Genomic DNA, 14,454 nt, shown 5'->3' with positions numbered 1-14,454 from the left:
TTATGATAGCTGTTCTGAGTAACTTTCGTTGATTATCAAAACCCCTTGTTTTCTAATTTCACACCTTGAGCCCTCATCCACGCTTGTTCTCCAAGCCCCAGTTTCTCACAGCCTGCTTTATTAGTTGAGTTTGAATGACCTCCAGCTTGAGAAACTTTGTCAGCAGAGGATCCTGTTTGGATGCTGAGTTGCCTGAAACAGCTCTGAATACCAATGAAATTTTATTATCATCTTCTTCCATCCTTTTTAATTTGGATGTCCAAACAAGAGATTTTGAAGCATAGTAAAGAAAAAACCAAACATGGATAGTGTTTTTTCCTCATTCGCAATAAGAACCAAAAGTCTGAGGGAAAAAGCAAGCAGGTGAGCCTGGGACACCATCTGTAGATGCAACAGTATAGTCTAAAACATTGTACAATCAGTGTCCTAGCTAACACGAATCACTAAGAACCTAAAAAGTTTTTGGCTATTCCTCCCTTCTAAAAGCAGGGGTGTAAAATACACAGCTCGGCCAAATTCAGGCCAGGTAACTGCATCCTACTTGCCTAAATTACCCCTGCTGCTCCCATTGCATACTCTGCTCCTCGCTTCTCCCATGGCGCTGCCAGGAACTATTAAACAGCTGCTGCATTTCACCCTGAAGACTATTGCATTTCATTGGTGGGTGAAGTGATCCTCAATATATCCTTTTAAAAGAGCTGTTTGTTACAAGGCTTCCCATTTCTAAGTGGTCTGAGACTTTCTGATGGACAGGTGATCTTCTTGCAGCACTTCAGCAAACAGTGCAAATCTACTAACCCTTTGTAGGGAAAAGCAGTGACGCCGCAGCAGGTGGCTTGGACACTGGCAGTGTAACACAGCTGCTGTGGCCAGCAGGCTGGCTTCCCTTCACCAGCAACCTTATGGACTGTGGGGGCAAATGCCTGCTAATATTGTCCCACAGGATGGAGTTGTATTGGTTTTTTTGGGGTTTTTTTGTGCCTTTTTTTTTTTTTTTTCAGTGGTATTTTTGGAGGTTTTGTGGTGGGTTTGTTGGTTGTGTTTTTTTTGTTGGCCCCCCTTTTAAATCATTTGTCTAGAAAAGAGTAATTTCCTAGTTTAAACCAAGCTAGGGATACAAATTCAAGCTGTCAGAGGCCTGTGAGATCTTAAATTCTAACACTGTGGAGGACAGCAATTATTTTGTCTTTTTTTTTTTTTTTTAAAGGCTACCTGAGTGCTAGGGAAATATTAAATGCTGATATTATTCTGAGATGCTCATGCCACCTGAAGCAAATGATTATATAAACCTCCTATCAACAAGATAATGAAATATATTGTGTAAACACAATTGTAAGTATCAGGGCACTGATGTAGATAAAGATTTCAATATGCCAAAACTAGCTCCTCTAACCAAGCACTTCAGAAAGGAGATATCCCCTCTTTCCCCTCTGATTACAAGTGCGAACATTTCTGTCTTCAACTTGGATCATGTACTTTCACGTCAAGTAAATGATAATTGAATTTGACCTTCTGCATAAGAGAGGCAGTAAAATGTCAGGAAAGAGGAAACAACTATTTAAGTGTCTAGGCTGTCATTACCATCCATGGAGATCCACTGAATAGTTCCCGAACAGAAATTCAGTTCAAACTGAAGCACAAACCTGAGGCTCAGTTCAGCAGCCTGATGACTAGTGCTGCCTGAAATGCTCTAGTGCACCTCAGCCATCTGCACAGGGCTGTCTGATAAGGTGCAAGACCGATGGGAAAACCATGCTCCTCTCCGGCAGCGGCTGGAGGCCACACAGACAGTTCAGAGCCTGCTTGCCCCACACGCGTAGTCTAGGTGCTCCATGAGAAGTGGTGCCAGACGTATGTGTGTGAGCAAGCGAAGGGACGCCTGCATTCCCATCAACTACAGCAGCAACCTACTGGTTTAGGTACCTACATTTAGTTTTCTATATGCAAGTCTCAAATGCAGACTTGGTCCCAATTTACCTGCGTTCTTCAATTGCACCTCTAACTGCAGCTCTTGGCAAGATGCTTGATCTTTATTTAAATGGGGAAGGTAACTTTTCCTAAGAAATTCCAATCACAATCCTTTAAAAAGATTTTTAAAAAAACAACCCCAAAGAAAACACAAGACTGAGCTTTATTTCTTTTCTAAAAGCTAATGTCATCTTCCAGTCATTGGACTTCTGCTGTCCCAGCATGCTAGATTAAAAAGCCTTAATCTACCAGCAAAATTCTTCTAATGCTTCTGCATGAGAAGACTAAGCAAGCTACCTCCTAACCTTTTTTTTGTTAAGCTAAACAGAGAAGGTCACAGTTTTCAGTTACACTTAGCCTGTAACCTAGAAACCACATTACCTGCCTAGAAACCTGTCTCAGTAAAGTACTTGAGAGCTATCAGATGAAGAGGCATTATAAAAGTGCTAAGTATTTAAAACTAGAGAAAATTACCTTTTCAGTGACAGACCATGACCCACAGCTCTTAGTAGTCTTAAGAGTGTAAGAATGAAGCTGAAATACTGAAGTTATTTCCTGCTTTTAAATAAAAATCTGAAGATTTCTGGGGTTGTACTGGAACAATAGACACTCAACCTATAGAATTAAACGCCTGCAGAGATCAGCTAGTCAATTACTTAACCTGTGTCTCTTAAAGTGAATGTTGATTAGATTATTTTTGCAATGCTAACATTTTTTTTTAAGGTCTGCAAGGTAAAACACTGGCAAGCACTCTGTGTACTTGGAAGAAAATAAGCCTCAGGAGCATCTGCATAGATGTGGAAAGGTAAATTATGGAAGGGAAAGAAGGTTCAGACTCACAATCAAGAGTGTGTCTACATAATTTATGGATGGCAGGTGTGAGCTAAGCTCTGCCTGTGTTCTGCAAAACAGGAATCCTTATCTCTGGTTCCATGCCACAAGTTAAGGCATGATCCTCTGTGCAGGTATGTTCACATGGCTCCCTATTGGAGCAAACGAAAATTTTGCATCTGCCTACAATATTCTCCAGGTTAGCCTGCCTGTCAGTTGAATCGCATTACTTGCCTGCATATGCTCTGTGTCAGTGAAAAATGCACAGTAATTTCATTAGCTAGGTCCACAAATAAAAATGGTTAAGCTAAATTGCTTCACCTTGCTTTGTGGTCTAAAAAGTTCTCATAGACCATAACCACAGCTCAGCTGTCATGTGCTTATTTGTTCCATCTCAAGGAAATCATCATAGAAGACTTCAGGTCAGAAGGGACCTCAGGAGCTCATCTGGTCCAGCCCCTGCCTGAAGCAGGTTCAGCTTCAAGACCAGTCACGCATCTGAGCCCAGAGTCCCACCACTCCCATCATCCCCCACCAAACGGTGGATTATGCACCCCAGGGACCTGACTGGGCTGTGTTACCTTCCAGTTAATCTGGAACAATGTCATTGCTCACTGAGCTACAGCCAGCAAGACAAACTGTGCTACTCTGAAGCAGGTAAAGCACAGATCTGCTCATTTAGCCCATTGAAGAGAACAAGGGATAAAATATCAGATGACAGTAATTATTTTTAGGAAGCTGATAAAATTCTCTGTGAATCAGGACACTCTTGCTTTAGTCTATTAGATTTTACTTACAGGAGGGAGTTACCAGGGCCTCAGCCACTCCAAGTAGGATATACTGAGGAGCTAAGTGGAAACAAGGCATGGAGGAGACCAGAAGAACCTCCTCAGAAAGAGTCTGCTCCACCTGAGGGAAATGCTTTCGGTGTATTTCAGAGAAGCCAGCAACCATCACGGAAAGTGCAGCAGATAACTGACCTACAACTGGGTAAAGAGCACAGAGAGAATTCACCAAGGTTGTAGTTACAGGGTCATCATGCGTTTAGAATGAAGCAAAGTCCTAGGAGATGCAAAAGAAGCTTACCCCTGCTACCCCCCAAACACATCCCCTCTGGACACTTAAACAATAAAGAGTGCTGGCTACACCACAAGCCTAACTCTAAATATATGGCATAGGGACTTCAGGTCAGCACCGGTTTGTTTTGTTTTGGTTTGGTTTTGGTTTTTTTTTTTTCTTTTAAAGATTGGGGGAGGTAAGAAAGGAGAAGAGAAAGAAAAGGCAGCAGCCCTTTCAGATATCACGAGATTGGATAGTAACAAGACTACCAAGCAGAGGGAAATTCTCCTACGCAAGCAGCAATAATACTCTGCAATACACACACATACTTTACCTATTTGTTTTCTATGTAAAAAGAAGTAGTTCAGGCAGTTGAAACACTAGATTTCTAAGGCTGCAGGCCATGGTAGATGAAGAGGGCTGTGTGTGGAAAAATCAGCAGTGCATCTCACACCTCAGGAGATCAAGCACTCCTACATTTTCCCCTTTCCCTCTGCTGTAGAGTTCCCTTGCACTCCTTTTGAAAGTTTATGGGACATTGGCTGGACTGTTTAACATTTTAGAATGAGATGAGCTACATTACTGGAAGAGAAAATCTCCAGCTTTCGAAGTGTTTACGCATAAACTGTTGGACTACAGTTGTCTCCTGTCTTATTCAGCTGTCCTGAAGAAGTACCACTGCATGTTCCACCATACATTTCAGTATATTACTGCACAGGCAACCCACCGAGCCTTGCCACCCGCTCAGTGGTAAGGCACAAGTACAAGTACTGCACAAGTACACAGGGCAGGTAAAAACTCCTGTATGTTTAGACTCAATGCAAGATAAAAGCTTGTAATAAACTCAGATGTCTTTTTAATACTGCACACTCCACCACGCATTGCATAGAGGATACTATCTAAATGTATGATTTCATATTTCTTGATGTTGACAGCATGAAACAGTTGTAGCCTCTCAGAAAAGAAAACCACCAAGACAGCAAAGTTTTCAATTAAGTCTCCTGAACTTGAAACATTTAGACTCCTGGAGCTCCCACTGATTTTGACTAGGTCTGTGATTCCTCAGCATTTCTAAGCCATAATTTAAGTACAGGTGTGAGAATTTGGGTCCTTTTGACAGCTTGGGCTCAAATACCTGGACTATGTTTTTCCAATCGTCTTACAAAGCCTCCTCTCACTTCACGACTGGAAATTCTTATACTTAATAGATCTGCTGTCAACAATCAAAGGCTTTTGTTTCATATTATAACATATACAAAGTTTGACTCTTTGCGTGTCAGGACAGGAGAGGCAGAAAACTCATATAGCCAAATGGCCTTAGTTTTGTTAGGTCTTTGCACGCATCACTGTTTTTTCTCTCAGCAGCAGACTCTGACACCCATCCACCAACACAGTTTTCCTGAATTTTCACAACTTCAAATACCCTCCCCCCTGCCTAACCTGAGGCTTGGAAGTTCTTTTGCTGTTAAGGCCTCTCTAGTGCTTAATAAGAACATCAATGAATTATTGCTTGAAAATTGATGACAGGAGGGAATTCAACAGCATTTTCTAGCCAATGCACCTTATCCAGGCCAGGTATAAAGCCCTCAAGGATCTTCTTATAATCTACCAAAGCAAGAGTTCTCCTAGTGAAAAATTACGTTAGTACTAAAGAAACCTCAAGCAGTTCAATATTACTACAAAGTGCTATATTTTAAGCATTTTCCTTACTAAAAGCCAAACTATTTCAGAAAAAGTAACCTCTGAATGCCCAACAAGTGTAATATTTCTTTTGAGACATTATGTGGCAGAGGAAGAAACTGAGAGCCTTGGAGACCTAGTTTTCCCTCTACCTCCTCTCGCTTCAGAACTCCTTAAAGCAAGCAGTTTGGAATGACCATCTGAGGCTTTGGTTTTGCAGAACAGGCTGTTTTAGGAACATCTGGAGCTGATACTAGGACAAGGTTGTTTATCTTATCTAGAGACTAAGGTTGTATTGGACCTTTGTGATTCTTGATCTCATATCCTGAGTAAAACAGGTCAAAAAGCTTCTCTGGAATTAGCATCTGTTTAAACCAGAACATCTTTTAAGGAGACATGGTCATCAACTCCCAAATCACCTCAGACAGACATTGGACTGGAGGCTTGCTTTACAGAGTGCTGTACAGAAAGCTGTTCTCCACGTCATTCTTGGATGAAGTAAATCTAAGATTAGTAAAACATTTCAGTGTAATCAGGCATTAAGAATATTAGAGCAAGAACTTCTATGGTTCAAGTACCTCTTGCCTATAACTGATGGACACACCCTCAGTTCTCTGCTGAATCTTCTGTACTATTGACTAAAATAGCATAAAATACGTAACCCCCCACTCCCATCAAAAAACCACAAACAAACTATGAAACTGGAAAAAAAAATATCTGTTTACTAAATCCTTATGTTTTTCATAAATAGGTCCAGATACTCAATATATTTGACATACAATCTACACTTATGTTAAGATTTTAATTTTTTTTAGAACATACCTAATTTACAGATAAACCACCAACTACAGAGAAAGTAATATAGATTACAGTTTTCATATAGATCCTTATTACAGAGCAATCAGACATTTTGAGGTCAATATTGTCTACATGGTTCATCCTTGAAAACTGTTATTCTTAACATACTGAATTTTTCCGGAAAACTATTTATATTTCTTCCTCTCAAGACTTGAATTAAAATATAGTTATAGGCTGGCTTAACACCAACAGCTTATTTATACTCCCAATTTTGCTTCTGAAAATAATTGTGAACCTAATTAACTGTCGGCAAAAATATTGGCACTTAGAGGTCTACCATACTTGCAGGTGCAGTCATATACTTGGATATCTAAAGCCATCGCCTGTACTCACAGGTATTTTTATGCCTCAGGTAATTTACCACCCCTAACGGGAGGCTATTTTAATAAATGAAGCTATTAAGAATAAACCACTGCATATATTCTACTGCTGTTCAACATAACAGGATAGAACAATAATACCAACCTGAAATTTCCATGGTTTTAAGGAAAATTATTATCTGAATGTGCATTTTCTGTTTTAATGCAGACGTTATTTTAAAAACTAGGGTAATTGCAGCCTGCTGCGTTATATGCATCTGGTTTGTATAAAACTTAATAACACTCGTAATTAGGCTAATTTAGTCAGATTAATACCTCTGTGTGTGTCAGTACTCACTGTGCTGCTTGCCATGGGGCACTGAATTAATAGCAGCACACTGAGAAAATAGTCGTTTATTAATATTTTTGTCTGAGATTTGTAATGCAGGCTGGAAGATAAAAAAATGTAAGAAGTTTAATGAGAGTATCTATGAAAGGGAATAGTTTTAAGTGAGTACAGAATGGAAGCTGCTTTTCTGGTGGTGCTAGGTGTAGCTGATGTCAGAAGATAGTTGCAAAGGATCCCTCCAGATCCTAGAACATAAGAGGTTTGGGGGTAATTAAAAAAAAAAAATCAACAAAATAAAAGAACCCCAACTCAAACCCCACACACATCACTGTCAGAGGGAGGCCCAACCCATATTGATGCCACCATTACTTCCAGGCTATGGATTTCTCTGGAATAAGTACCAGTCTGCAAGCCTGACCTTACAATGCTTACTGTTAAAAGCACTGGGACTCACAACAGAGAAGGCTTCTTTGTACCACTTCTATGAGAAAGAGAGAATACTTCCCTTCTGAAGATCCCTCTTCATTTTAATTTAAATGAATATACAATAAGGTACTAAGCACCTGGACAATTGTCCCATACTAAATATTCAAATGTAAGTTCTAGTACTAGAGAGGAAAGCTGTACCTCTCCGTATAACCTTCCACCTGTGAAATATTCAGCCTACTCAGGGCAAACAGCAGTCCAGCGGTACGCGTCCACTTGTTTTACATAGTTGTCTGCATGTTCTCTTTTGCTTACCAGTTCTAAAAATACCTATTACAGACACAGAATTAGACTAGACACTTTCGTTGCACTTGTGGTGCAACTTCAGAGTCTGGAATAAACTCTACTAGTGATAATATAGTTTCCCTCTTATGAGCTGCAGTCCCAATGTTGATGCAGTTATAGCATAAAGATATCAGAAAAAAAAAAAGCTTTTGTTCCTAACCTAGTTATTTAAATCCAAACTCACCATTTTGAGCAGTGAACATTTCTCTCCAGTATCATAAAACAACTTACTAAAGGACTGTCCCATCCCCAAAAAAGACTTTCAAAGTAAATTAAGTTGCCAAAAGTCAATGGATAAATGTATAGGAGACAACCTAATCAAAATAAGTCTCAGGCCTAAATGGTTAGTACCGTTTGTATCACCAATGCCTTAGGATGACTCCTAGTTATTTGTGAGTGTGTCTCAAAATTTTTTATTGGTCCGAAGAGTCTCAGTCTCTGTCCTAGTCAAAAGCTATGCATTTTCTTCTTGATACCTAGTATGTTTTTTCCAGGGCTGTCTTTTCAACACTTTGAAACATACTCATCTCTGAGAATTATCCCCAAACAAGTCTATCTTAACATTTATATTCAGAAACAATTGTACAGGATCACCCATCAGCTACTGGAGTTTCTCTTTCAAAAACAGAATACATATTAAAACTGTATAAGCACATGTATTTTATACTTACCGATGTAAATTGTTGTAGAATGTCCAGTGTCCTTGGAACTAAAGAGATATGAGTTAATGCATTCCAAAATAGGAACAAGAATCAGTAGTGGCACGATGCTTATCACATTCATCGCTGCAACTGGCAAGACAAATCCACTGAAGTGCAAGTTGGAATTCATGGTTTGGAGATAATATCCTGAAGGAATCTGTATTGAAGCATAAAACCCCATTCCGTTAGTATACTAGGTACCTTTCATGGATAAGATTTCTACTATATTTGGAAACTTCAGCTCTCTTCCTTCTGAAGAAGTCACAGTAAACCAAATACCTGTTGGCCAAAAGGAACAACCACTCATGATGAAAGCCTTTCAGATTGTGACTGTCATGATGAAAGCCTTTCAGATTGTGACTGTCATGATGAAAGCCTTTCAGATTGTGACTGTCTTGTTCTGTGCCAGAACGTATTTTCCTTCTATTTCATTTGCCCTTGAATTTAACAAATCTAAGCAGCAGTGCATGAGTTTATCTGATCATCCCTAGGCACAACCATCAGCCAACATACTAAATGGTTCTGCCTAATACTTTAGTCACTTCTCATAGACAGTATTTAACAGAAGAGTATTTTAGAATAGCAAGATACAGAGTTATTTTGAACTTCTGATCGTGTGCTCAGGGTGAGAGTAATTTTTAAGACACTCTTGCCAGCATACGGCTTTAAAAGCTACAGGGAATGAAGATTTGGCCACAGTCTTAGAACCAGCTTAATGTAACTGACAGCCATAGCAGCTGTACAGAGGACTTCCTTCCACTTTTGGGAATTGGAAACAGAAGAAAACAACCAACTAGATGAGGAAGCCACCAATGGTAGTCATCAGGGTATGAAATTAAATATATTTGTAAGTCTCACTTCAAAAACCAATAATTCCTCCCACTTGTGTAAGACTCTACAGAAGATCTGTTGAGTTTATTAAAAAAAAAAGTCACAATAGCTTCTACCAACAGATTTTTCAGTTTGGTTTTGTGTAGTGGTTTTTTTGGTCTTTGTTTCCTTTTTTTTTTTTTTTTTTTCCTAATAAGCTTGATTAACTAAGCATTGCAATTTCATGTGCAGCATGACTAATTTCATGTGCTCCATTTCTCCATTTTACAGACTGATGAGAAAAATAAAGAGAGGAAACTTGAGCAATTCACAGAGCACAGTCAGCACAGAGCTCGATGTAGAACTGTTTTTTTTTACCCTGTTTCTGTTTTTAGAGAGTTCTGGATTCCTGCAGCGTTCTGTGAGGCTCTTCAACATGACTGATAATGATAAATCCACATAGAATATTACTGCTTTTTAGCAGTCGAAAATTAACATTAACATGTAGTTAATAACTGGGCTTATGCATGGTTTTTAATCAATGGTTATAGTCAACCCTACTCACTGGGAGTCTGTTCAGTACTAAAGAATTATTTAAATACTAGCTCTTAATAAATATATTTCTCACCTACATTCCACCTCCAAAAGAAGAGATAAATTGTAGAGGGGTGAATAAATAGGAATAGAGCTATGAAAGATCAGAATTGAGCCAAATCTTGTTGGTTTCTTCTTTTCATTGCCTATTGCAAATCAGAATTGATTTCTTAATAGGCATTAAAATATCATCAAAATGAATCACAGGCACTGAAAGCTGTTAATAATATGGAGAAAATACTATTAATCTTTACAGAAAAAGGTACTTATCTATTGCGTAGTCTAAGAAAGAACCTTAAACTTATTGGAAATTCTGCCAAAGGAATAAAAGCAATCTCCTTCAGCAGTACAAATACTTTTTATCTTTTTTAGTTATATACCTGATTATTACTACTGTGATTAATGATACCTGGTTCATTTCCATCTGCTCATTAATGCATAGCCTTGGCCATATGTGTGCATTTGTTGGTTTGGGGTTTGTTTGCTTTGGATTTCTTGTGCTTTTGGCGAGGAGAGAAAGGGGAGGGAGGGAAGAGGAAAAGGAATGAGGCAGATGGATGGGAGCGTAGGATGATGGCAAGAGGAAGTGTCAATAAAGCAGTATATGCTACATATTGGTAAGAATTTCCTTAAGCAGCATTTTAACACCAATAAGTAAAAATGGATTTCTGAGCCAGCTCATAAATTTGTTATTCCAGTTGCCAAAGGGCAAGATACCTCAAACTGCCGCTTAGCCAGGATCATCCATACAGAAATGAATCTGAAGGAATCATGTCAGCTTAAGTAGCTTCTTGACACATTTACATTTATATAACATACACTCACTGAGAAGCAGAAAGAACCACATAGCCTGACAGTGGCTGTGAAAGGGCTGCTTCTTTCCACAAATGGAAACCCACCCATTTCCAGTGTACACCAGACAAATAATCCTGTCAAAAGAGTAGGAGAAATAGGCATCCAAAAGAGAAAATAAGGATTTTCTACCTCTCCCAAAAAGTGTGACTGAACATCTAAGAAATTGGAAAATTACATTTTTTTCAGAAGAATGCCAGGCCTGAGTCTCTGATAACTGCAACATGGCAGCATGAGGAGCACAAGACTGTAGCACTAGATGTTTCAGCCAATAAGAATTCAGAGAAACAAGTAGTCAGCACGAACACAAGCTCCTTAATGAGTCTTGACTGTCTATTTTACTTATTTGATGAGAGGATAGAGCAAGGTATATTCTCAGGTAAATAAAACTATGCAAGGTTGCTCCACTGGTAAAGCAACAACTAAAAAACCATGTCTAAGACATAGTAGTAAACACATGTCACGGTATATTTCAAGATTTTTGTTTAAAAGCTGTGTACCCACCTGCATAATACACGTTCTGTACAGAATTTGGAAAGCAAAAAACGGGAAAAGCCTGGCAAGCAACTTTGTGCTTTCCACCTGGGTCTCACTGTACTGACCACCATAGTTTTCTTTGGCATGATCTAGCCAGTTTGTCATGCCTCCGCTAAAGTAGCGATATCGCACACAGCACGTTTTTAGTGCACTAGTAATTACCCCAAAAGTCGTCATCAAGGAACTGCCTGCAAAGAATCAGAGACACGAGACATTGGTATGTTTCACTTGCTGCCAAAATAAACAAGACACAACATTTTGGAAGGGGAAATACAACCTGGTATGTTCACCTTTATGCCTTTTTGGAGAGAGGGAAGGCGATAATAGTCTGGATTTGTTCCAAAACACTCCTTTTTGGAAGCCAGTTCATTCACAGCCTAACTGTTACAAAAGCAATCCAGCTCAACATCCATAGACAAAAGTGCCTTTTGCTACCACTTATTTAACAGACCACAGCCATTTGTTGCTGTGGTTGAACAGGTAAAGTATTACTTTGCTTTTGCTTTCTATTGATTGAATGAGGTTAGTTTTCAATTCAAGGCAGTACTGAAACATTGCATGTCTGCTGAAGTCCAGCAGCAAGAGAAGGGTAGTAGTGAAGTGAGGAAAAAAAGGGAGCTCAAAAGAGGGCTGATGAGATAAAAGAATTTTTCTGGATGCATTTCAAAGCCAGAAGTATTATCTCAGGATTTTCAAGTAGCATGCTGTGGCAGAGGAGAAGTTACCAATCTGGTATTTGGCATATTAAATCTTGCTCACTGGTTACTAGGTTTAAGAATTGCTAACTCTGTTCTCAGAGTCAGAGGAAAGAGAAGTAAAACAAAGACAAAACTGTTGGCTTCAGGCTTGGGAATGCCGATTCATTTACCTTTGGTAAATTGCCATGCATGCAAATAGGGGTTATAGCACTTCTTTGCTTTTCTGAGTGTTGAAGCACTACAATAACTTTGGAATCTATAAATAAACAATTCTCAAAACCTGAGGTGACCCAAGATGGCAGAGGGAAAAATGTCTCTCTTCTATGTCTGGTATGGAAATTATTTGCTAGAAATACCTGACACCTGCTGAAGCACTTGCTCTAGAGTAGTAAGAAAGGGCATTTTATTAAATAACAACATTTGAAATCCTCTAGCTTTTTAGCATTAACATGTAGATTGTTGGCATTATTAAATAAAATATGAAATAGCATATCAAAGCTTGCAAACACAGAGATTTGGTACAGTTTTTATTGTTCTGTATGACTGTACCAGGCAAATATTCTTACCACTCATTGTAAGTGATGTTTAAGTTTATGACCTCAATAAATTTCAAGACCAAATCTGCAGACTTCCAGAGCGAATTGACTAAGAAGCTAACCAGAAAACAAGTGGGACGTGGGGCTCTTGTCAAAGCAGATTTATTTTCAGAAGTAAAAAAAAAAGTAGCAGAAAAGTCAGTATCAGTTCAACTCATCAGCAAAGCCAGTAATTATGTGTTTTAGGTCAGAGAAGTGATAACCTTTTGCTTCATCCTATGTGAAGAGGTTGGACATTCACAAAGAAGGAATGAAAACACGACAGCAATCTGGCGTTACTGCTCTGCAAGGGTTTGAACCTAGTCAGTGTTGAAATCATAAGATGCACAGAGTACCCCCTGAAAAGACCAGTAGACAGGTCAAAGCAACAACATGCTGTGTCCTGGTTTATCTGACCTAATCTCAAAGATGGCCATGGCCATCTCCTTCCCTTTGGAATGGAAGATGATGGTCAGACCCTCCTCTCTTACTTTCACTGGAAAGAAAAAAAACACAAAACCCATAAACAAAAAAACCCCACCAGACTAAAATAGACAACAATTCCTGAAATTTCCCTGCCTTTCCTAATGGATCACCCGAGTCCCTCTTCAGTGTAATTTCAGTCAGCTACCTAGGAAATTTTGTATGAGAAAAACCAAATACGTTATTTTGCTGTGTTTCTTGACAAGGAATTCCAGCAGATGATAAAGTCTAGTAAACTAGGAAGATAAAGCTGTTTGAAGTTGTAGTTCAAAAAGCAACTTGAATGATACATGGACCTAATCCATATCAAGAGGATTTTGCCAATGATATAGTTAACATAAGTATCTCATCCCTTCTTTAAAAGAAAAAAGAAAAAAGAAAACAGAAAACAACACACTATAGTGGTGAATTCTTCAGATTACAAATCTGATCAGTTAATAACAGACATGTTTAAAAGCATAAATATTTAATCAGTTCACATTGTGTAGATCAACATCACATACTCAATGCTTGTATTTCTAACATTTTCTTAAAAAAATAATCTGTAGAGATACTAAATTGCAATTTTCAGAAAGTGATTTTCCTTCTCCTTTATACTTCAGCTCTTAGCTCTAATGTTCTGCTACTTTGACCTTGATCTAATCATGAATATCTATGCTACTTAATTACAATAAAAAGCCTACATTGCACCCTAGATGGTAGGTACACGTTTTTTTCCTCATCTCTGGTCACCTGCCAGTCCTCAAAATTATAGCACTGGGAAGAAATGCAAATGAAGTCCATGCTTGACAGCTAAAGATAATTGAATGCATGATCCATATTTGAAGGGTTACCTTAAGATAAAAAAGGCAGCATATATAAAAAGCATTTAAGGTCACCTATAGATTTGAATTACAAGTCTGAAGAATTACAGATTTCACCATCTAACTGGAAGGTACAGAGTATATTATTTTTTCTCTTGACTAAGGAGATAAAAAACTTTGCAGATATGAATGTAGAGATTTGTATTCTGCTAAGATTTGGAAAATATATGATAAAGCAAACAACACTCTAGGGAAAAACACTTGATAAAAAAAAATTCTGCTAGTTCTGTAGGTGGCTAAGAGAGACATTATCTACAAATCTATGTTATTCCACTTAATAGAATTAAACCAGTTAGATGATAAACTACAGTTTTAGTCCACATGAAATAGTCCAGCTCAGCGGTGAATGCTAAAGAATCTTTTTACCTTCTTGAGTTGTAAAACCTGTAGTGAGCCCCAGCAAGCCAGAGAGCCACCACTCTCCATAAGAAGCTAGCTAAACCGATCTTAGTCTTTGCAGACCTTGGCTCCATATTATCATGAGGTTTTTGGGGCACTGCGAAGGGAATGCCTTTCTTTGATTCTA

The 14,454-nt window shown here is 38.6% G+C and overlaps 1 protein-coding gene across 8 annotated transcripts in view; it reads right to left on the bottom strand.

Moving 5' to 3' along the window:
* The window catches only part of SLC15A5 (solute carrier family 15 member 5), a 71,320-nt gene that overhangs the window by 12,049 nt on the left and 44,817 nt on the right, over nucleotides 1-14,454 (bottom strand). For all 8 annotated transcript variants that reach the window (XM_027807632.2, XM_027807633.2, XM_027807634.2 and 5 more), the window contains 3 exons: nucleotides 11,277-11,497; nucleotides 8,487-8,673; nucleotides 3,597-3,785 (listed from right to left, as the gene is read on the bottom strand). In XM_027807632.2, coding sequence (XP_027663433.1) covers nucleotides 3,597-3,785; nucleotides 8,487-8,673; nucleotides 11,277-11,497 — 597 coding nt within the window. The remainder of the gene's footprint in view (nucleotides 1-3,596; nucleotides 3,786-8,486; nucleotides 8,674-11,276; nucleotides 11,498-14,454) is intronic.

This window comes from Falco cherrug, chromosome 5 (assembly GCF_023634085.1).
Source record: "Falco cherrug isolate bFalChe1 chromosome 5, bFalChe1.pri, whole genome shotgun sequence".
Taxonomy (NCBI): Eukaryota; Metazoa; Chordata; class Aves; order Falconiformes; family Falconidae; genus Falco; species Falco cherrug.
Note: the sequence above shows the minus strand (reverse complement) of the source record. Positions and strands in the feature narration are given on the sequence as shown.